Source organism: Carassius carassius, chromosome 15 (genome assembly GCF_963082965.1).
Source record: "Carassius carassius chromosome 15, fCarCar2.1, whole genome shotgun sequence".
In the NCBI taxonomy this organism is placed as follows: domain Eukaryota; kingdom Metazoa; phylum Chordata; class Actinopteri; order Cypriniformes; family Cyprinidae; genus Carassius; species Carassius carassius.
The window spans coordinates 34,006,854-34,030,337 of record NC_081769.1 but is presented as its reverse complement, the minus strand read 5'-3'; the positions used below and the strand labels follow the sequence as shown (position 1 = coordinate 34,030,337).

The 23,484-nt window shown below is 32.8% G+C and overlaps 2 protein-coding genes across 2 annotated transcripts in view; one reads left to right on the top strand and one right to left on the bottom strand.

Moving 5' to 3' along the window:
* Positions 1-10,704, bottom strand: part of xrcc1 (X-ray repair complementing defective repair in Chinese hamster cells 1) — a 17,578-nt gene extending 6,874 nt beyond the window's left edge. Inside the window, exons 1-13 of the mRNA XM_059568595.1 lie at positions 10,555-10,704; positions 9,769-9,859; positions 9,347-9,439; positions 8,962-9,069; positions 8,397-8,555; positions 8,238-8,315; positions 6,612-6,735; positions 5,988-6,079; positions 4,803-4,959; positions 4,126-4,372; positions 2,599-2,715; positions 948-1,026; positions 656-749 (exon numbers count right to left, since the gene is read on the bottom strand). Of these exons, the coding sequence (XP_059424578.1) occupies positions 656-749; positions 948-1,026; positions 2,599-2,715; positions 4,126-4,372; positions 4,803-4,959; positions 5,988-6,079; positions 6,612-6,735; positions 8,238-8,315; positions 8,397-8,555; positions 8,962-9,069; positions 9,347-9,439; positions 9,769-9,819 (1,399 nt within the window). The 5' untranslated portion in view covers positions 9,820-9,859; positions 10,555-10,704. The remainder of the gene's footprint in view (positions 1-655; positions 750-947; positions 1,027-2,598; positions 2,716-4,125; positions 4,373-4,802; positions 4,960-5,987; positions 6,080-6,611; positions 6,736-8,237; positions 8,316-8,396; positions 8,556-8,961; positions 9,070-9,346; positions 9,440-9,768; positions 9,860-10,554) is intronic.
* Positions 10,705-11,753: 1,049 nt separating this feature from the next.
* Positions 11,754-23,321, top strand: LOC132157892 (pituitary tumor-transforming gene 1 protein-interacting protein-like). Its single transcript, XM_059567153.1, has 7 exons — positions 11,754-12,019; positions 12,546-12,592; positions 13,415-13,523; positions 14,219-14,327; positions 16,166-16,231; positions 17,026-17,072; positions 22,597-23,321. The coding sequence occupies exons 1-7, from the start codon at positions 11,890-11,892 to the stop codon at positions 22,644-22,646; spliced, it is 558 nt and encodes a 185-aa protein (XP_059423136.1). The 5' UTR covers positions 11,754-11,889; the 3' UTR covers positions 22,647-23,321.
* The last annotated feature ends 163 nt before the right edge of the window (positions 23,322-23,484 follow it).

Below are 23,484 nucleotides of genomic sequence, written 5' to 3'. Positions count from 1 at the left end.
CATTAACTGAAAAATCTGATTATATGATTATAAATCCGAATATTAGATGAAAAGAGGAAAAATAAATCAAATGTTTAGTACTTAAACTTGCAATGAATATATTTAAAATATATTTTAATATATTTATGAATATATTTAAAACTAATAAATACCTCAGAAAATACTGAAATGAAAATTAAGCTAATTCAAAATGTGATTAAATTATATAAAAGTAAATAATAATAAATTGCAGTAAACCTTCACAAAAATGTACAACTCATTGTCCTTCAACAAGGACTCTCAATATCTTCATCCTCCTTCAGCTACTGATTTAGAAGAGCTTTACAGGTTTGTTTGGAAATTAAACGAAAGGGAATAAAGAAGCCAAAAAACTAATCAGTTGCTGGTTTATTTTACGCTGATGTTTAACATGTTAAAGAGGTGGATAGCGAATGAGAAATGGCAAAGCTAGATAAATTCTGGCAACAAATCCTATCAGTCCTAATAGATTAATGATTGATTTTAATTATAATTTCATATTGTGTAATGCACTCCCAAGTGTGACAGGACACTCAGAGTATTGTGACCCATGCTGCACTAGACTCGTCCAATCAAACGCTCTCTAGAATAAGATCCTCACTCTTAAATATAGAAGATAATGTCTCAATGTCTTCACCTGGATCTTCAGCATCTGTTGAACCTCCATCCTCCTCCTCCTTTTCCTTGATCAGCTGCTTTTTTGGGGTCATCTGCCTCTTTTCTGGTGTTTTCTAGAAAAGCATGAGGAAACCAATGTTAATGCATTAATGTCACTCACGTGTCTCCTGCTGGAGACGATGATGTGTGTCAGGAAGTCAACCAATCGCCATGAGACAACACGCTGCATCAAGGTTATAATGCTCTTTGATGGAAAGAGATGTTTCTTGAGATGTCACTCCTAAAGCATGAATGACAGACAATGCAATTACCGCTCTCTGCATTTCCTCCTCGCTCTCATCCTCTTCTCCTTCACTCTCTGAACTGGACTCGGCTCCATCCATGAGATACCTGGAAAAACAAGGAGTTTAACTGGAACTGGATGGGAAAGTTTGAACATGAAGGTTTAGAAGTTGATTCCAGGAACAGGATTAAGACTGTAAACACTTATGAAGAATCACACACATACATCAGTGTCCCTGCAGCACAGAAGCAGTCATCAGTGTCACAGACGTATATTTGTAGAAATAGACAACAATACATTGTATGAGTCACAATTATACATTTCTCTTTGATGACAAAAATCATTCGGATATTAAGTAAAGATCATGTTCTGTGAAGATATTTTGTAAATGTCCTACCGTAAATTTATCAAAACTTTATTTTTGAGTATTAATATGCATTGCTAAGAACTTCATTTGAACAACTTTAAAGATGATTTTCTCAATATTTAGATTTTTTTGCTCCCTCAGATTCCAGATTTTCTAATAGTTGTATCTCAGACAAATATTTTCCTCTGAACAAACCACACATCAATAGAAATCATATCTTATAATTTCAATTAATAATTGTTAAATGTCAATTGAGAAAATTATATAATGCAATTCTGACTTTTTTTTCTCAGATTTGTGATTTATATCTCATAGTTGTGAGTTAGCAGTGTACAGAGATAAACTCAATTCTGAGTAAAAAGTCACAAATTGTGAATTATTTTTTTTATACTCAAATTCTGACCTTTTTTCTCAGAAGTTCCTCAAAAGATGAAATTCGGAGAATGAAGTCAATTGGAAGATAAAAAGTTGCAACTATATCTAATTATATCTTGCAATTCAGACTTTTTCTCAGACTTACAAAGATTATAATATATAATCTCATCGTTAATAAAATTTGTGAGATGCAAACTCAGAATTCTGAGTAAAACTTTTGAAATGCAAAATAAAGTCTCAACTAGCTTTTTTATATATATATACACAATATTTGGTGGTGGAAATCAGCTTCTATATAATTCTGCATGACTTACAAAAAAAAACAAAAAACAAGAGGAGATATTTTGCAGAATGTCAAAATGTTCCTTTACCTTTAAAATAAGGGGGATTTGGGCTTTAAATAAATGCAAATGTTGTGTTTCATTGAAAAAGAGGAAATAAAAATCTATTTTTAAATGTTTTAGAGATGTTTTAAATGTGTCATTTTTGTTTTTTATATTTATATATTTTGCTTTATTTTTATTTAAGTTGTAGTAATTTTGTGTGGTCTTTTTATTTATTTTTTATTTGTTATTTAGCTTTAATTTATTGTTATTTCAGTTTTTGTTGTGCATTAAATTTTTTATTAGTTTTGAGTTTTTTAATATTGCCATTTAACTTTTATTTATTTTTATTTCTGATTTAGTAATTTTAGTACTCATGTTTATTTCAGTTAGCTCCTAAGGCAACATTAGAAAGTTTTTAAACTAATACTTATATTTTCAATTCAGCTGATTTCAATAAAAAAAAAATTGTTTAAAATAGTTTGTCTAAATTAAGTATAACAACTCTGACCTGAATGATGCTACTAGAAAACTCAACATGCACTATAGCAGTTCCCATGATATGATCAGCTGACAGCCATCAATAAAGACAGAAAAGAGAAGTTCATGCTCACCGTTTGAAGGAGATCTTCTTCTTTGTTTTGTGGCAGTCCATCACCCACTCCTTCCTGACGATGATGCCTCCGGCTGCTTTCACCTGACTGTATTTGGGTGTGTTGGCGAAAGCACAGCTGCAGGAGAGACACAGAAGCTCTGAACAAATGCAAGTCAGTTCTGAATGCTGAATCACGTCATGAGGCTTTAAACTAGTGATCGACCGATATATCACCAATGCCGATATATCGGCCGATATTTGGCATTTCTCAAATATCGGCATTGGCCGATACGATTAAAATTCATACAAAAGTGTGTTATAACTAAAAAAGCAAACATTATAATACTTTCTCATTTACTGTCAGCATTCAGCAACTATGCATTAATATAATTTAAACAAACCTTTGAATGAATATTTAATTTCACAAACCTTGCAAAGATCTTGTAAAGTGTCTATTTGTGACCTCAGGAGCACAAACAAGTCATAAGGGTCGTTTTTTTAAAAATGTATGCATCATCTGAAAGCTGAATAAATCATCTCTCCATGGATGTGTGGTTTGTTCGGAGGACAATATTTGTCTGAGATACAACTATTAGAAAATCTGGAATCTGAGGGAGCAAAAAAAATCTAAATATTGAGAAAATCGTCTTTAAAGTTGTTCAAATGAAGTTCTTAGCAATGCATATTACTAATCAAAAATTAAGTTTTGATTTATTTACGGTAGGAAACTTACTAAATATCTTCATGGAACATGATCTTTACTTTACTTTTATTATCAGCTGTCAAAAACCAATATTGGTGGAAAAGCCGATATCCACTACTCTAATCGCCTCGTTACACTGATAACGAGCTCCTTATAGTGTTGTCACGGTACCAGAATTTCAGTATTCGGTACAGATACCAGTGAAAATCCACGGTTCTCGGTACCAATTTCGGTACCAAAGCAACACACAAAAATATGCAATAAAAATAAAAAATAAAAATCACTAAAAATAAAAAACCATTGCCATTCTTTATACTTATTTACAATTGTGTTTAAAATTTTCTACAAGTTATAGAATTATGAAAAACAGTAAACAAGTTTCACCCAAATTTAATTTGTCTTTTAATTAATGAAATTGAAAATTTTTATTTTTTGGTAAATAAAGGGGATTTGCTATTAAAATTAAAGCATGGAAGAAATATTGTGCGATTTATTTCTTTAAAAAATAAAGTTTTATAATTTTTTCCAACAGTAGTAGCAGTATCACATACATTCTACTAAATAATAGTAATATTTCTAGCACAATGCCTTTATGTAAAAATGAACTTTTATTTTGACGGGTTACCGTGAATACCTTTAAATTGACACTGGTTTTACTCAAACGAAACGTTAAAAGCATTGTGTAGTGACTCAGAACAGTTCTGGTGATGTTGTTTATGTATTTATGTCCTCATTACTGCAAGCGTCATGTGCTTCAGTCTCTGTAGTAACATTTTAATTTTTTTTAGTACCGACTTGGTACCGAAGTACCGGCCGGGTCTTTTGACAACAATAGCTCCTTACATGAGGTGTGTGGAGTCCGGTGTCCAGTCCGGCCGGTATCGGGCTCCCATCTCCAGCGCTTTGTCCCTCAGGTCTCCGCGGAACGGGTTCTGGAAGCCGCTCAGGACAAACACAACTCCCTCCAAGATGCGATTGAAAGGCACCGGTTCTGCAGACTTGGCTTTAGGTTTGGGTTTAGGTTTTGGTTTGGGCTCTGGCTTGGATTTCGGATTCTCTCGCTTGTCTGATGTCTTCTGGGCTGGAGAAGCTGCAAAATAAAGAAGTGCGATAATAATTTAGTCACATTAGAAACACTTTCATTTCGTTAAAAGCTAAAACAACTAAAAAACTCATGTTAATCTTGGATGAACTGGGGGGGGGGGGGGGCACATTTTCATTTTTGGGTGAACTAAACCTTTTATAAAACCATATGCAATTTTTTAAATGAATATACAATTTTGTAGTTATGTCAAGTTTTTTTTTTAGGTAAAATGGAGAATAAAAAAAATGCTCCAGTACATACATTAAATCTGGAATGGCTGGAAAATAGAAAAGAGCAGAAGAACATTCAGCTCTCAAAACTTCTATAATCCAAAAATGGATTTCAGTTATACTTATTTTAATCCCAGGACACTCCCAGTTTCTGAGATCCACTGACTTCATGTTTTTGGTGAATATGAATACATCTCTGCACTTACCGCTGCTGACAGGACTCGAGGTCGCTCCGGTTCTTGCTTTAGATTTGGGTGTGGCAGAGTTTGGTTCAGAAGAACCAGATGAACTGGGCTTTTTGGGCGGCGGACCGGCGGCTTCCAGACGCTCTTTACTGAACTCAAACTTCCTTTTCACAGGAGCCTATGTGAAAAACATCAGCAAACACATTAATCAGCGGGTCTCAAAGAACTGAGCATCTTTTAAGATACTCCGATGTGCTGTTTGGAGCTTGACATGTACAGCATCATCCATCTGCACTTGTGCACAGAAGAACGTCTTACAGGTTTGAAGCAACATTTTTCTCTTGAAGTGAACCGTTTCTTTAATGTCCTGAGGTTTCTTCTTAATACTTAAACTCTTAACCTCCCTCCTACAGCAGGTGCAGCATCTTCAACTCAGATCCTGCTGAGATTCACAGTTTCTCAGTTCCAGTTATAAGGATATAACTCTGGAAGGCTATAAAAGATCAATAGTCCATTGCAGATGACTACAGAATATCTGCCGTTTCAGCACAAAGACACCAGCATCAGGTACTGAGCTCTGGATCGCATCGGAGAGATGATTTATGGTCAAAACGCTGGAGCTAATTTAATAAGGAAGTTAAATGAGCTGCTCATTAGTTGGAGGACAGGAATATGGTTATATAGGTACAATTCATGAGCTCAATTCCCTAATAAAGAAACACTAAAGAGTTCAAACACAGAGAGATGGAGCCCAGGACACTTTTTAACAAATACAGTACTGTTAATAAGTTTGGGATTGTATGCATTTACTTGATCAAAAGTACAGTAAAAATTGCAATATATTATTGTGATTCAAAACAGCCATTTTCTGAGTGAATATCTGTTAAAATGTAATTTATTTCTGAGATCAAAGCTGTATTTTCAGCATCATTCCTCCAGTCTTCAGTGTCACATGTCACATTCTAATATGATGCTTTACTGCTCAAGAAACATTTCTGATGAAAAGAGGTTGTGCTGCAGAATATTTTTGTGGAAACTGTGATGAATTTTTCAAGATTCACAAATGAACAAAGTTCAAAAGAACAGCATTATTTGAAAGAGATTACATTATAAATGTCTGTACTGTCACTTTCCATCAATTTAATGCATCCTTGATGCAAAAGAAGTAATAATTTCTTTAATTTCTTGAAAAATAAGCACAGGTACCTGTTGTGAGCTGCTGGGAGACGTCTGTGTGGACGACCCTTCAGATTTCAGAGCAGCAGCGGCGTAACTCAATCTGTCATTCTGAGGAGACACTGGTGGAAACAAACAGGTAGAGAATTAATATTTTATAAATTACATATATGTATCAGCTTTTACGCACTTATCAATGACAAAAGCAGCCAAATATTAAAAAGTCTCACTTTTAATGACAAAAATACAAATTCTGAATTAATTATTTAACTTAAATGAGTGGAAAAACATGTTCAAAATATAAATATAACGTCAAAGAACTTTACAAAATAAGCATTTTTCACAAAATCTGTGATTTTCTGGGTCTGTTTGGAAGCCATAAAAGCAGAGAGCATCAGAGAATTGATTAAATAGTAGTAATCTGGCACAGATTCAGACAGGAATCGTGCGTTTGTGTGTTTTTCTGCTGATTAAGGAATAACACAAGACTTCTTTACCACACAAATCTTATTTTGTGAGAAAGTGTGATGAAAAACAAGATGCTATTTCTGGAATAGCAAATATGCTGCAGGGCTGTGTAATTTTGATCAACCATAAAACATCATGCTTAGCTTCATAACAAACAGTTTCCATTAATACTGTAATGTGTGTTACCCTTGAGTCCTGTGCTGGCTTTAGCGCCGCTGTCTCTGCTGAAGAACAGACTTCCCGGCTGGATGTTGGAGCCAGAGGAGGGTGACTCGTCTTTGACTCTGAACTGACCCAGTTTAGTGAGTTTCTGTCAGGAGAAAGTGAACAGATCTCAAGCTCACGCCGTCAAACAGTTCGGGGTCAGATGCATTTACTTGATGAAAAATACAGTAAAAATTGCTAAATATTATTGTGATTCTTCAAAGTGAGAGCGTGAACCGATCTGTCAGAGCTCACTCCATCAAACAGTTTGGGGTCAGATGCATTTAATTGATCAAAAATACAGTACAAATTGTGAAATATTGTGATTCAAAGTGAGAAAGTGAAGAGATCTGTCAGAGCTCACTCCTTCAACCAGTTTGGGTCAGATGCATTTATTTACTGTAATCAAAAATACAGTATAAATTTTGAAATATTGTTATTATTGTAATTCAAAGTGAGAAAGTGAAGAGATCTGTCAGAGCTCACTCCGTCAAACAGTTTGTGTCGGATGCATTTAATTGATCAAAAATACAGTAAAAATTGTGAAATATTGTGATTCAAAGTGAGAAAGTGAAGAGATCTGTCAGAGCTCACTCCGTCAAACAGTTTGTGTCGGATGCATTTAATTGATCAAAAATACAGTAAAAATTGTGAAATATTGTGATTCAAAGTGAGAAAGTGAAGAGATCTGTCAGAGCTCACTCCGTCAAACAGTTTGGGGTCAGATGCATTTAATTGATCAAAAATACAGTAAAAATTGTGAAATATTGTGATTCAAAGTGAGAAAGTGAAGAGATCTGTCAGAGCTCACTCCGTCAAACAGTTTGGGGTCAGATGCATTTAATTGATCAAAAATACAGTAAAATTTGTGAAATATTGTGATTCAAAGTGAGAAAGTGAAGAGATCTGTCAGAGCTCACTCCGTCAAACAGTTTGTGTCGGATGGATTTATTTAATCAAAAATACAGTAAAAATTGTGAAATATTGTGATTCAAAGTGAGAAAGTGAAGAGATCTGTCAGAGCTCACTCCGTCAAACAGTTTGGGGTCAGATGCATTTAATTGATCAAAAATACAGTAAAAATTGTGAAATATTGTGATTCAAAGTGAGAAAGTGAAGAGATCTGTCAGAGCTCACTCCGTCAAACAGTTTGTGTCGGATGCATTTATTAAATCAAAAATACAGTAAAAATTGTGAAATATTGTGATTCAAAGTGAGAAAGTGAAGAGATCTGTCAGAGCTCACTCCGTCAAACAGTTTGTGTCGGATGCATTTATTTAATCAAAAATACAGTAAAAATTGTGAAATATTGTGATTCAAAGTGAGAAAGTGAAGAGATCTGTCAGAGCTCACTCCGTCAAAGAGTTTGGGGTCAGATGCATTTGATTGATCAAAAATACAGTAAAAATTGTGAAATATTGTGATTCAAAGTGAGAAAGTGAAGAGATCTGTCAGAGCTCACTCCGTCAAACAGTTTGTGTCGGATGCATTTAATTGATCAAAAATACAGTAAAAATTGTGAAATATTGTGATTCAAAGTGAGAAAGTGAAGAGATCTGTCAGAGCTCACTCCGTCAAACAGTGGGATGCTGGAGGAGCAGCACTCACCGGAGGAGTAGAGACAGGAACATCGTTATCGTCTGGAGGAGAGTGCAGCTTTATGAAGGCAACTCCATACGCTATTGACTGTACACAAACACAGGATAAAGACTCATTCACACATGAATGGTGCATACGGGTTTGGAGAGTGAATCGTGACATGCTCACCTTGCTGTACGGCTGACTGCACACGATCTTCACACAGTCCCACTTCTCCTGCGCCGTGGCCTTTACCAGCTGGTTCAGCCCGAAGAAACGCACGCGGCTAGTGTTCGTGCCGTTACGACTCTCTGTGGGCGACATGAAGGACGACGTGACCAGCAGAACCTACAACACCAGAAAGATGCATTAACAGCATGGAAAGTTATCATTTAGATTTAATGTGCACAAGTCATTTACCCAATATAAGATTTAGAACGTAAAAAACAAAACACAGATTTACAAATTTACAGTTTACAGCAATACACAGCCATATAAAAAATAAAAAACAATTTACATAAACATATACACACAAATATAAGTTGCAAGGTAATGATGTTTTTATTATATTTCTGTTACTTACAATAAAACAAAATGTTTTTTTAAATTATGTTTTTTTTTACAGCTACTTATTTAATTATATAAAATATTAACTAATCTGGATTGTAAATGAATTCATGCATTCTAAACTTTATCAAAAGCTCTTTTGATTAAACTGTTTGATGCTGCTAAAGTGTGTAACTTCAAAACGCACCTGAAAGTCTTGGTCTTTGACGGACGTGGAGTGTCCAACAAGGACCTCAATGAAAGCAGAGCCTTCATTTCCAATGTCTATGCTGTGAATTTGCTCTTCCTTTTCCAACTAGAGAAACAAAAAGAGGTTATTATTTCATTTAAAGAAATCATTAATAAAGTTCTTTAAAGGGCAAGTGGCATCCAGTTACTAGTGAGAAAAAAAAAAAAAAAAAAAAAAAAATTATATATATATATATATATATATATATATATATATATATATATATATATATATATATATATATATATATATATATATTCGTTTTAACTATTTAAAATAGTACAAATATATATATATATATATATATACTAATACAAATAAATATATAAATAAAGAAAAACACCTGAAGAATGACTGACACTTGCTTCTCTCCCGGTCTAGCAGCTTTCCATTTCCTATATGTGTCGGAGCTCAGGAGATTATCTGCTTTGTGAGTCTGTGCAGAAGAATCGATTCATATAGTTATTCATAAATAAACACACATAGTGCTTTTATTTACACGTGTCAAACTTGATTCTTCCTCATCTTGGGACTCTTGTTCAGACAGATGTTTTAATATTTAATAGCAGCTCTCATTTAAACCTCAGTATAAAATAGAATTTTGAGTTAAATGAATCAATTCAAAAATGTTAACAATAAACTCATAAACAGAGCCTTCTCCAGTTTGCAGATTATTGTGCGTTGATTGTAAAGCGACCTTCAGTTTTTGAAAAACCACTTCTCTCTGTTATTAAAAGACAAAACAAAAACAATCAAACGACTTACATTGTCTTCACTGCTGCATGACACGACATGCTTGAGTTTGATTTCAGGCATGTTCTTCAAATCACACACTCGATTCTAAAACCTGAAAACACTGGAAAACATAAAGATATAATTTCTTTAACAGTGAAAATTATCTTTTATATAATCGAAAGCCTGGACAACACTACGATGTACAATAAACAGGGTTTCAACACTTTGAAAAACACTTTCACAGTTGTTTATGACTGCTGGATAAGAGTTTTACCCCCTCAAAAGAATAAAATAAAGAAAGCATAATTTTAATTCAGACTGATTCGCTAAGGATTCATTCAGAACGCTCAGCGAGTCGACTCCAAAGAACGATTCATTCATTGCAAATTGTACTATAAACGACTGAAAAATCGTTTCAATATGACACACCAGAGTAAGATATTAACCAGAAAAACAGCAAACTAAATTAGTCAATAATAATAAAAAAACAACAACAACAACGTAAAGATTTGAAACACCAAAGATGCGAAGTTAATATTTCTCCTCAGACTGTGCGTTTATATTGAGACAGACCAGCTGTCAATCATCAGGACCAACTGAGTATCTAATGTAGTTAAGGTAAACGACTAATAAACTGTCTAACGTCCGTTTATATAAAAGGAGTGCCATAAAAACGACTAGTTACGCGAGTTAACTAACGTTAGCATGCTTTACTGCTAGCTAACAATAGAGCCGCATTACAGCGCTCTCTAAAGCGGCAGAGACCGCGCTGGAATCATTCAGAGACTCAAACTCAGAACATCAAGAACACTGTACCGAGATCCAGATCAGGAGAACCGCTTTATGTGGTTTATTGTAGTCTGTGAGAGACGAACCCGCTTACAAACTCCCTCTCAATCCACAACACGTGACGTCACTTCCGCCCACCGCCGTATCAGAGCGCCGCTTCACAGGAACCCGCGCCTAGAATCGCCCGATTGCAAAATAAAAGTCCCTTTAAGCGATTTTTTTTAAAAAAGTCTTATAAAAAGAGCTAAACCAATTATACTGATTTAAAAACTGGCATCTGTTTTATTTTATTGGACTATTTTAAATAAGTGCACTGCTTTACACGTGTCTGGTGCACAAAACTGGTGAATGCAGTTTTACTATAGTAACACCATGATTATTTTTCATAATTACTTTAATTTGGGTCTGTTTGGTATGGAAGCCCTTTTCCAAATAATAAGCATGCTTTGATGTAATAATTATGACTAGAAACAAAATTGAGATAACAAGTTGAAATTATTATTCAAAAGGTCGAAATTGACACAATAATTCATCAAAAGTTGGAACTGTGAGATAAAACAGGAATTATGTGATAAAAAAATCTTAACCATTTATTAAGTCATAATGACTTTATATTCTTATATATATATATATATATATATATATATATATATGAGAATATATATTTTTTTATTAAATTAAATAATTTAGTAAAAACTTGCCCCTTTAGCTCATAATATTTACTTTTTATTGTCGTAATTTAATCATTTTCCTTCATAGTTATGACTTTTATGTTATAATTTAGATTTTTTTTACTTTATAATTATGACATTTGATGTTATAATTTATGTTATAATTGATGTTATGATTTTTTATCTCATAGTTGTGACTTTTCATGTTATAATTTCGACTTTTATGTCATAGTTTAGACTATTTACTTTAAATTAAAAATTAAATTAAATTAAATTTATGCATTTAGCAGACGCTTTTATCCAAAGCGACTTACAGTGCATTCAAGCTATCAATTTTTTTACCTATCACTTTAGAATTATGACCTTTGATGTTATCATTTCAATTTTAATCTCATAATTCCCTTTTTTTACATCATAGTTATTACTTTTCATGTTATAATTTCAACATATAATCTCATAATTTTGACCTATCAAAGAATGACATTTGTTTTCTGATTGCGCTTTCGTTTCTGGAGTTCTTATAGGACCTTTATTTTGAAATCCACAGTGCGGCAGCGGCGTTTTTGTGTTTCCGGCGTCGATCACCTGATGATTTCAGCTTGAGGAGTTTTGTTGACTTTTCTCAAGATCTCAGAGCTCAGATAGAATCTCAGCATTCATCTGCGCTAAAAACCTTCAAATCGTCTCTGATATGGATGAATCGCGAGTGTTTGCGTCGATGTTGGGCTTTCTGCTGCTGTGGGTCGCGTTCAGTGTTTCTGAGGCGAAAACAGCACCAAAAACAACAATAATAACAACAACTCTTCCACCTCTTCACAAACGTATGTTTTTACCTTTGTCTTCTTCTTTCTAATCATATCTCTCTATTTATCTGCTTGTAATATATAACTATATGAATACATGTAAGTAATTTGTCATTTAGCGGACGCTTTTATCCAAAGTCAAGACGTAATAAATGTCATAAATTATTATTATAGTATATTCCTAGTATTAATATTAACGTATTATAATATTTTCATACTTTATTGTATATGTTTAATATAAAACTGTCACTGATTTTAATGTTTGTAGTGTTAAACACTGAAAGGACTACTGCAAACAAGTGAAAGTTACATATTTTGTTGAAATCAATGTAATATCGAAGTTTTTTTTATCAGTCAGTTTTATAACTCTGTTATGTTATTAATATGTGATGTGATCGCATAAATGAAGCATTAAAGTTGTTTTGTTTTATCAGCTGTCTGATCATAGACACATCTTTGGCTAGATTCAGCTCTTTATTTAGTATTTTTATTTTGATGTCAGTGATTTGTCTGATCTGTGAGTTTTTATTCTTTCTCGGCCCAGAATGCAACACAATGACTTCCTGTGAGACGTGCCTCGCCAATGTCTCGGTAAGATAAGATCCTAGAGAATGTAATTAATAATATTAATAATAATAAAAATAATAATGCAAGTGTTTTTTTTTTACATCCTAGAGAATGTAATTAATAATAATAATAATAATAATACATTTTTTTTAAATCCTAGAGGATGTCATTAATAATAATAATAATAAATGTATTTTGAACATCTTAGAGAATGTAATTAATAATAATAATAAAAATCATACTTATTTTTTAAATCCTAGAGAATGTAATTAATAATAAAAATAATACATGTTTTTTTTACATCCTAGAGAATGTTATTATTATTAATAATAATGATAATAAATGTTTTTTTTAACATCCTAGAGGATAACATTAATAATAATAATAATAACAATAATACATATATTTTTTAAAAGTCCTAGAGAATGTAATTAATAATAATAATAATAACAACAACAAATATTTTTCTGACATTTCTGTAATAAATAATAATTATATTTTTTAAATACTTAATTAAGTATATGTATATAATATAATTTATTACATTTAATAATAATATTCAATATTTTTATAACATCCTAGAGAATGTAATTAATAATAATAATAATAATAAATGTTTTTTTTAACATCCTAGAGAATGTAAATAATAATAATATTAATAATAATGTTTTTTTAACGTCCTAGAGAATGTAAATGTAAATAATAATAATAATAATAATAAATGTTTTTTAACATCCTAGAGAATGTAAATAATACTAATAATACTACTAATAATATATGTGTCAGTAACATCCTGGAGGATGTTGTAAACATTATTAGTAATATTAGCGGTGTTTGTCCTGACAGTGTTTGTGGTGCCAGACGAACAGCAGCTGCACAGATTATCCGGTCTCGTATGTGCTTCCTCCAGCGTCGGTGTGTAAACTCTCTCAGGCTCGCTGGGGTGTTTGCTGGGGTGAGTTCCTTCATGAGCAGCTTTGAGATGCACACAAAGGGTTAAACACACAGGACCTCTAATGTACAGCAGCTGTTGAGCCGATGGAAGTTACACTTTCACATTCAGGAAGTGAAGCTTCCCTTCAGGCTGACTTTACACACACTTGCCGTCCAGGTTTATAGAATACTTCACTCTGATTGGCTGTTCGTGGCACTTAATGGTTAATTATTAATAAATATTGACTGAGCACCCCGCTGTGAAACCTAGTTTTTTTTATACACTATATACTATTTTGAATGATCTTTTATTTTATTTTAATTTCAGTTAAATTTCCAGAAATAGTTTTTAGTAATTTGATATTTTTATTAGTAAAAAAAAAAAAAAAAGTATAACATTTTTATTTTTTATTTTTATCGGACACTGATATAACTTATTTATACCGATTACAAACACATACCTGGTTATATCTCTTAAAAAATAGGAATCAGGAAAAAAAATTTTTTTTTTTATGTGTATTTGATGTTTTGTTCTCGTGCCAAAAACAATGCATTTTTTGCATGCATCTCAAAACAGACCTGAATGTGTTTTAAAGGTTAAATTCTAGATAATGCGTTATATTGCACACACTCATATGTTAACAGTAAGAACAGTTCGTGGAGGATGAGAGCAGTGTCAGGTCAGTAAGTGTCCTGATCTCCCTGATGTTGTTTCAGTGAACTTCGAGGCTCTGATCATCGCGATGGCTGTGGTGTGTGGGACTCTGCTGCTGGCCGTGTCCGTCTGCTGCTGCTGCTGCTGCTGTAAACGCAGACGCTCGTCCAGGTCAGACCACAGATAGTCCTTCATATCAGCTTCAAATACTCACATTCACACGCACAGTTTCACTTCCACCGCAGTTCTGTGCTCAAAGATTAACCCTGAACAGTTGATTGAACCCCGGAAAGCCCGACATATGAAATAATTGTAAGGAAAATCTTTTTTTTTTAATTATTATTATTATTTTTTAAATACAACACTTTACTAAACCTTTAGAGAAAATATGTAAAAAAAAGTTTAATTTATTGTGTTACTTTTTATTTCTTTGAAAAAAATTCACTAGCAATATCTGAGTGAAAACTGTTTCTAGAGTTATCGTGACACATTTGATCATAATGCCAAAACTCTTTATTTTCTTGATGAACTTTAACCTTCATAATGCATTTAAAGTCTAAATACAGTTTTTACATTCTGGGTCCGTTTATTGTTGAAGAATTGTGATTTTTATTTTATTCTTTTTAAGCAGTCAGAACTTAAAACTTTTCAAGTAAAGACATATTAAATTCTGATCCTCAACTTCTCTTTCAGTAGAGCCCTTTTAAATCTGTTAAAATTTTCCTAAATTCCTTTCTATTTTTTTTCCAAATTCCGTTTTTTTTCGTTTACATTTTTCTGGATTCTTTTTTTTTTTTTTGAATTTTTCTCGACTTTTTTTTCATAGTTTAGTTAAAGTTTATCAAAATCAAAAAGCATGTCTAATTAATTAAAACCAAGAAACGTGTATATTTTCACATCAATCTAATAAGTTTAACAAAAATGACATGTTTAGGGCCCTATAAAATGTAAAAAAAATTCTCACCATATTTTTTATTGTTACCAAATTCTGTTTCAGCATGTATATATATTTGAATGCATAAAACAACTTAATTTCTTCTTTTTATTTTTTATTATTTTTTCTCAGAAATTCTGTTGTATGTTTACATTTTTCTGTTTATCAAATGAAGACTTAAATTATTAATTTAATTTATCTTTTAATTACTGAATAAAACACTCTAAACTCTCACTCAGAGACCGAAGACATGAGGAGGTTAACTGTGAAACAGCACAGTTTTGATCATTTAGAGGCCTCAGAAATTCATGCATCAAATACGACACATTATAGAGTTAATAAACGAATCAAGAACAACATAAGAGGTTGTTTTTAAACAGCCGGTTTTGTATTGAGGAGTTAGAAAGGGCACATCTGTGTGTTTGTCCAGTCTTTGAAACACAGAAGTGCTTCACTTACAGAAGCAGAAGCGCTCTCTCGATCTCTCTTTAATGCTTCCTCAGCTTCATGTGATGATCCTTTGTTCCTGATGTTTAGAACGGATTGTTTTACGGCTAGACTACACATTAAAGTTTCACTTTTCCTTCTCATTGGGAGTAAACTATGGTTTATTGTTGTTTTTTATGATTGAAGTGAGTTCATGTGACTAGTTTCTGTCTTTCAGTTTCAGTGATGATGACACTGATTTTGAGCATTTTTGAGTCAAAATGATAAATCTTTCTTTTATGCCAGAAATCATTAGGATATTAAGTAAAGATCATGTTCCTTGAGGTTATTTTGTAAATCTCCTACCATAAATATATAAAAACTTAATGTTTGATTAGTAATATGCATTGCTAAGAACTTCATCTGAACAACTTCAAAGATGATTTTCTCAATATTTACATTTTTTTGCTCCCTCAGATTCCAGATTTTCACATAGTTGCATCTCAGAAGACTGAAATCTGGTTTTTCATAAACATGCTGATGCATTTTTGTGTGTAATTGCAGTAATAATTATATGAATATGCTGTGTTAATGTACTAATATAATCTTCAGTGATATTCTGAATGGACTTTTACTTCTACATTTGCAGTTTTGACCGTGATGATGAGCAGTTTGCGCGGAGAAGAGAGGAGATCAGACAGAGAGCGGATGAACGGTACGTAGATCCCACCGCTGTGAGATAAAGAGTCAAGGCTTGATTGTGTTTATGTGGTGAAGTCTAGGGCTGTCAAAACAAAAGTGATTGTTCACAGATCAGCTGCTCATGAAGCTCCGGCTGATTTATTTGGTCTGGAGGCTTGGTCCATGTTCATTGTGGTCTGTAGAGAGGAAGAATGATGTAGAGGGAGTGAATGGTGTCATATGACACACCACATAAAACACTGCTGCTCGTATTTACAACGAGTCTGTGAAGGAATGGATGTCCTTAAACAAAGACATGAACTCACCGTGAATCATCTACTGCTGCTCTTCAGGACGGTTTCAGTTCAACTGGTTGGGTTACGGAAATTGAATCCAGGTTATGAGTTTGATTTGCTCTTCTAGGTTTACAGGACTCAGGATTTATATCGGGTAAAATACAGTAGAATTCAGTGCAAAAAGTCAGAATTGCAAGATGTAAATTAAAAACTCTTTAAAAAAAAATCAGAATTGCGAGATTTAAATGCAAAACTCTAAAAAGAAAAAAAAGTTCATTTCAGGACTCTTTTTTTTTTTTTTCACTTGTTTTTCGCCATGAATGTTATAAACAAAATATAAACAATAATTATGAACAATCAATCAATTATTATATTATTTTGATCAAGGTGGCCTAACCTGAAGTTTCTTCAAAGCCTCTGCAAAAAATACAGCTCAAATGATGCAAATGACACAGAAATGTCGTATTTTGTTTCAAAAATCTGCATAGTCTGTCAAAAGCCGTCACTCATCTCTGGTTTCTGTGTGTTGCAGGAGGGCCGAGAGGACGGTGAAAAATGATGAAATCCGCAAGAAGTACGGTGAGTAACGTCAATCCTGCACTTCTCTCATTAATATTCACAAGAGGTCACTCGCAGCTACTCTTTATAACCATTTTCTGCATTTTACAAAAACAGTAGAGACATACGAATGTCAAATGGCATAAATACATTTATGGAAATGATATAGTGTCTAAAACCCGGTAAACAAATTTCACATCATTTAAATCTGCTTTCTTCAGTTTTTTCAGCTACAAAGTGTCATTAGTACAAACATTTAAATCACAGAAGTACTGGGATAAAAGATTATAGTTCAGATATGAACTCTGATGTGTATGGTAGTGATTAAAATAGAGTAGGCCTAAATCACCTTTTGAAAGTAATTTGACACGTCAAATGAAGATTTATCGATTAGATTGTTACACCAGAGATTCGTTGAAGGACGCTGATTCATCCAGTAATGAAACAAGTATATCTTGAGTGAGTCATTGAATCGTTAATTCATAAATTACATATGATTTTGTTTAGTTGTCTAATGTTCTTCACAATAGTGAGAGAACCACAACTTCCATTGAAAAAATAAAATAAAATTCATTTTATCCAAAATCATGCGCCTCTATTTTGCGTACAAACAGATCTTAAAGAGTCCCGTTTTTATGTAGCCTGATGAATTTTGTTTGTTGTATTCAGTAGCAATTAAATGGTTTGCAAAAAGAGACATAGGATAATGTTTGATATAATTATTTAATCTCATTGCAATCGAAAAGAATCGCAGTCAGAATTGGAATTGATCAAATTCATCCATCCATCTTGTTTGTTTTGTTTTTATTTACACTAGTCAACATTTGAAGTTTCATCAAAGTTGTCTTAAAACCAAAACACAATACCCTTTCTTGTCTTAGGACAAATTTGATCCACTTCAAATGTTGACTACTTTATTTGCTCCAAAACGTACATATACACTTGTAGATTTTTTTAAATGTTTGTGAAAACATTTTCTCCTGCACTGCATTTATTTGATCAAAAATACAATACAATTTTGAAATATTATTATAAATTAAAATAACAGTTTTCTGTGTGAATTTCTGATCAAATTTAATTTATTTCTAAGATCAATTGCTGTATTTTCAACATCATTACTCCAGTCTTCAGAAATCGTTCTAATATCCAGATTTTCTGCTCAAGAAACATTTCTGATTATTAGCAATGTTGAACACAGTTGTGCTGCAAAATATTTTTGTGGAAACCGTGATACGTTTTATTTTTCAGGATTCACAGATGATTAGAAAGTTCAAATGAACAGCATTTATTTGAAATAGAAATCTTTTAGAACATTATAAATGTCTTCACCAACATTAATGTAATGCATCACGGATGAATTAAAGAATTAATTTATAAAAAAAAAAGAAAGGTCTGACCTCGACTTTTTAAAAACTTTTTGAAGTGTTTATGTAAAGTGTTTGTTCACACACTGATGTATTCCATATTTTCCTGTCGATGAATTAGCTGGAGATAATTGTGGTCAGAACTTAGAACCTTATTACATCTTCAGATGTTAAGTTATGGCTGATTACAGGACATCATATGGAGTTGTTGTAACACAGGTTCTTATTGATCTGGTTTATTGTGTTGGGCTCAGTAATGCTGTATTCAGCAGAAAACGTGTTCTTCAAACACAGTCCGATACAGGAGCACTCAGCTTTCTGTTCGACTCGAGTGTGTCCCAACACTGACTGATCAATGCTGATGTGGCTTCGGCAGAGGACGAGTAGAGATTACTAATGAGTTGTAGTTGTAGAAATGCTTATGGAAGCTTGTTTCAGCCACAGCATATAAAATGAAAAAGGTACTTAGAATTCAGAGAAAAAAGTCAGAGCTGTGAGATGTAAATGCAAAAGCTAAGAAATAATCAGAATTGCAAGATTTTAACACAAAACAAAGTAAAAAATAAAAATTTGCGAGATTTAAGTCCGCATTGGGAGGTGTGAACGTAAAACTCTGAAAAATTCAGAATTGCGAGGTGTGAACGTAAAACTCTGAAAAATTCAGAATTGCGAGGTGTGACCGTCAAACTCGGAAAAAGTCCGAATTGCGAGGTGTGAACGTAAAACTCTGAAAAAGTCAGAATTGCGAGGTGTGAACGTAAAACTCTGAAAAAGTCAGAATTGCGAGGTGTGAACGTAAAACTCGGAAAAAGTCAGAATTGCGAGGTGTGAACGTAAAACTCTGAAAAAGTCAGAATTGCGAGGTGTGAACGTAAAACTCGGAAAAAGTCCGAATTGCGAGGTGTTAACGTAAAACTCGGAAAAAGTCCGAATTGCAAGGTGTGAACGTAAAACTCGGAAAAAGTCCGAATTGCGAGGTGTGAACGTAAAACTCGGAAAAAGTCCGAATTGCGAGGTGTGAACGAAAAACTCGTAAAAAGTCAGAATTGTGAAGTGTGAACGTAAAACTCAGAAAAGTCCGAATTGCGAGGTGTGACCGTCAAACTCGGAAAAAGTCAAAATTGCGAGGTGTGAACGAAAAACTCGTAAAAAGTCAGAATTGCGAAGTGTGAACGTAAAACTCGGAAAAAGTCAGAATTGCGAGGTGTGAACGAAAAACTTGTAAAAAGTCAGAATTGCGAGGTGTGAACGTAAAACTCAGAAAAGTCCGAATTGCGAGGTGTGACCGTCAAACTTGGAAAAAGTCAAAATTGCGAGGTGTGAACGTAAAACTATTAAAAAGTCAGAATTGCGAAGTGTGAACGTAAAACTCGGAAAAAGTCAGAATTGCGAGGTGTGAACGAAAAACTCGTAAAAAGTCAGAATTGCGAGGTGTGAACGTAAAACTCAGAAAAGTCCGAATTGCGAGGTGTGACCGTCAAACTCGGAAAAAGTCAAAATTGCGAGGTGTGAACGTCAAACTATTAAAAAGTCAGAATTGCGAAGTGTGTATGTAAAACTCGGAAAAAGTCAGAATTGCGAGGTGTGAACGAAAAACTCGTAAAAAGCCAGAATTGCGAAGTGTGACCGTCAAACTCGGAAAAAGTCAAAATTGCGAGGTGTGACCGTCAAACTCGTAAAAAGTCAGAATTGCGAAGTGTGTATGTAAAACTCGGAAAAGTCCGAATTGCGAGATGCATATGCAGAATTGAGAAGTTGGAATTGCAAGATATGAAACTTGCAATTGAGAGAATTGAAAGTCGTCGCTGTTACTTGTTTTATATTTTTATTCCATCGCTGAGAGAAGTTTAATAAATACTAATGCTAACGGTTGCTTTACTAGATAGCAGTACACTGCAAAAATATTTTTTTGTCTTGTTTCCAGCCAAGATATCCAAATAAAAATTTAATCAAGAAGGATTTTCTAGACAAGTAAAAATAATTGTCATGTTTTCAGAAAAAAATAGTTTTTGCGTAGGACAAGCTAAATAATCTTATTTCAAACAGAAAACAAAAACTGTGTGCATTGGGTAAAGTCTAAGCAATAATTAATATTTAATACTATTGATTAAAGCATAATTATTTTACTCATTACGTATGAATTAAGACCTTGCCTTAATAACCTGTCCTTCAGTTCATTACTAAAGATCATCATCAGATTGCATTTACAAAAATTTCAGTCATTTTCTTAATTACTAAATTCAGAAAATGCTAAACTGTTATCTGGTTTTAAATTAAGTAAATAACGTTTTAAAGCGCAGATGCAATAAAAAAGAAATAAAAATCACAAGGATTTGAGGAGAGAAAAGCATTTCTTCAGAATTTCTTCTTTTTGACTGAGCTTTTCCTAATAAAGCGTGTCCTCCAGCTCTAAATGGTGGAAAAGTGTCAGGCGGGCTGCTTGACTCATGCTTGATTAACTTTGTGCTAATTAGCGTTGGTGGAGAGCTCAGAAGAGCTGTAATTTATGTGCTAGCAGAGCCTCGGAGGAATGAGGTGAAATGTAAATGCACTTACACGAGAGAAAGCCAGAGCTGCGGCGGAGGCCATGAGGACAAACCCTCGCAGCTGTTGCGCAAAAACCCACCGAAAACCACACGACCTTGAGACAAACTGAAGGTGAAGATGTCTGGGTTCGTGCCACAGAAGAGCAATGAAAATGACCTAAAGAGAGCATTTGTCTTCAACACTGCTTTATTTATTTTATTTAGAAGTAATTTTAAACAAATTCCTGTTCTGTTATATTTAATTGACTTTGGCCAATTAGCTGGTAATTTTATTTTTTGTTTAGACTAACATTGTTTATTATTTTATTTTGATTTATAATTTAATTTGATTGGATTTTATGTAATTATTTTTTACGTATTTTATTTATGATTTATTTTCTGTTTTTATTTATTAATTTTTATTATTAATTTTTTATTTATTTATACTTTATTATTTAATATATTTGATTAATTATAGAAATTGATTAATTTTGATTTAATTGTTTATTTTATTACTTTTTTATTTCATATTTTATTTTTATTATCTATATATATATATATATTTTATTATATATATGTTACTTTCTGTTTTTTACTCAATGTGTTACTTCTTTTTTATGTGTAAAGAGTGTGAAAAAATAGAAAACAAAGTGTATTTATTTGTATTATTTTCAATGGAAAATATATTGAAATAAGTGTATGACAAATAGGTGGTATAACAAATATAACTGATCTATAAATACTTCTTTTAAGGTTAAATTATATTTATATATGTAATGCATTGGGTGCTTTATTGCCACAAAAAAAAAAAAAGAAAAGTTGCAAGAAAATTAGAGTTCATATCTCGCGATTCTTTTTTCCCCTTAAAATGGTTAGAACAAAATTCAGAATTGTAAGAAAAAGTAACTTTTACTTTTTTAGTTTGTTCATTTTTTTATCCCGTGGTGGAAACAGACTTCCAGTTTCCAAACTAAAAGTCATTTTTGTAAACTTTACTTATTGAGTACAAAATAAAAGTCATTTATGGAGGGATATTATGCAGCCTTAATATGTCTGCTTTTGGTTTCATGGAAAGAAAACCCACAAAATACACACACAAGTGTTTATTTTATGAGATTTGATGAATATGTCTCTGTAGATTTCAGTTGCAGTCTTTAAAGGCCGTTTTCTCAAAATGAGTTTCAGCAGACTTTACAGTTTCATTTCCGTCCATACTCGTAAAGTTATTACAGAAGGCTTTGTTCATATCTGAGTTTTTGCAACATTTTATTTCTAATATAAAAAAACTTGTCTTGATGTACTGTGATTTATCAACATAAATATGGTGCTATATATTAGTTACGCAAGTGACTGTGTTACGCAATTTAAAATATGAAGATGTTTAGTACATTTCCTACTGTAAATATATCAAAACTTAATGTTTGATTAGTAATATGCATTGCTAAGAACTTCATTTGAACAACTTTAAAGATGATTTTCTCAATATTTAGATTTTTTTTTTGCTCCCTCCGATTCCAGATTTGCAAAATTTTTATAATTTTTTCAGAAGACAAAGTCATTTTACTTGTAAAGAAAATGCATCCTGATTCAAGAATTTTTAGATGTTTATACTAGAAAACAAGACGTGGATATGAATTCTGATTTTTTCTGTTCTAGGTCTCATCCCAGACTCCGATCATCCGTACAGCAAGTTCGAGAACGAGTAAAAGCCACAGATCGGATCGCTTGACCACACGCCGGATCACTTTAGGTTAGATGGATGCGTGTAGAAATCTCTCTCGTCTGTATTAAAGCAGCACGCTGCTAAAGAATCATTTTCCTCCTCTGTATTTCTGTCTAGACTTCTGATACAAATATCTAAATATTCAGACATTCTTAAATCAAGATAGAAGAATAACATAAGATATAAAGTTAAAAAACCATCAACCTGAAGTGATTTTAGGTTTGAATGTGACTCTTATTTCTTTGTGTTCTTTGTTTGAGAACTAGTTTATGCAAAAATTTCAATTCTGTTTAGGTTTATTCCCCCTCCTGTCGCACTTTTCTGCTCAACAACAGTTCATACTTCATATTTTACTTTATAAAATGCATCATATTTACTGCTGTTATGATGCCTTTATGGAATCTTTCTTTGTCACTTTCTTTCTTCCTTTGCATTCAGTGTTAAAAAAAACAACAACTTTTGCATTTGTAATGACATGAGGATGTATAAATGACAACTAAGTTCAGTTTTTAAGTGAATTGTTGCACTTTTTGATTCAGTTGTGATTGCAAACTTCTCTTTTTTTTTTAATGGCTCTGGCTTCTGTGAATGACTTGTATTTATACTGTGTTCTTATTAAAACATGTCCTAATAAAACAAGCTTCCACTTTTAAAGAAATCTCAGTGTTTTATCCCCGTGTGGAGTGATGATGGGCTTTTGATTTTGTGGTTTATTTTTTGTGTGTGAATCTGCTGCATGCTAAAGATGCAGAACAGAACGAGTTGCATGTGAGATTTAAGTGAACATGAAATCAACACTCAGCCTATTTGCTTTCTAAAAA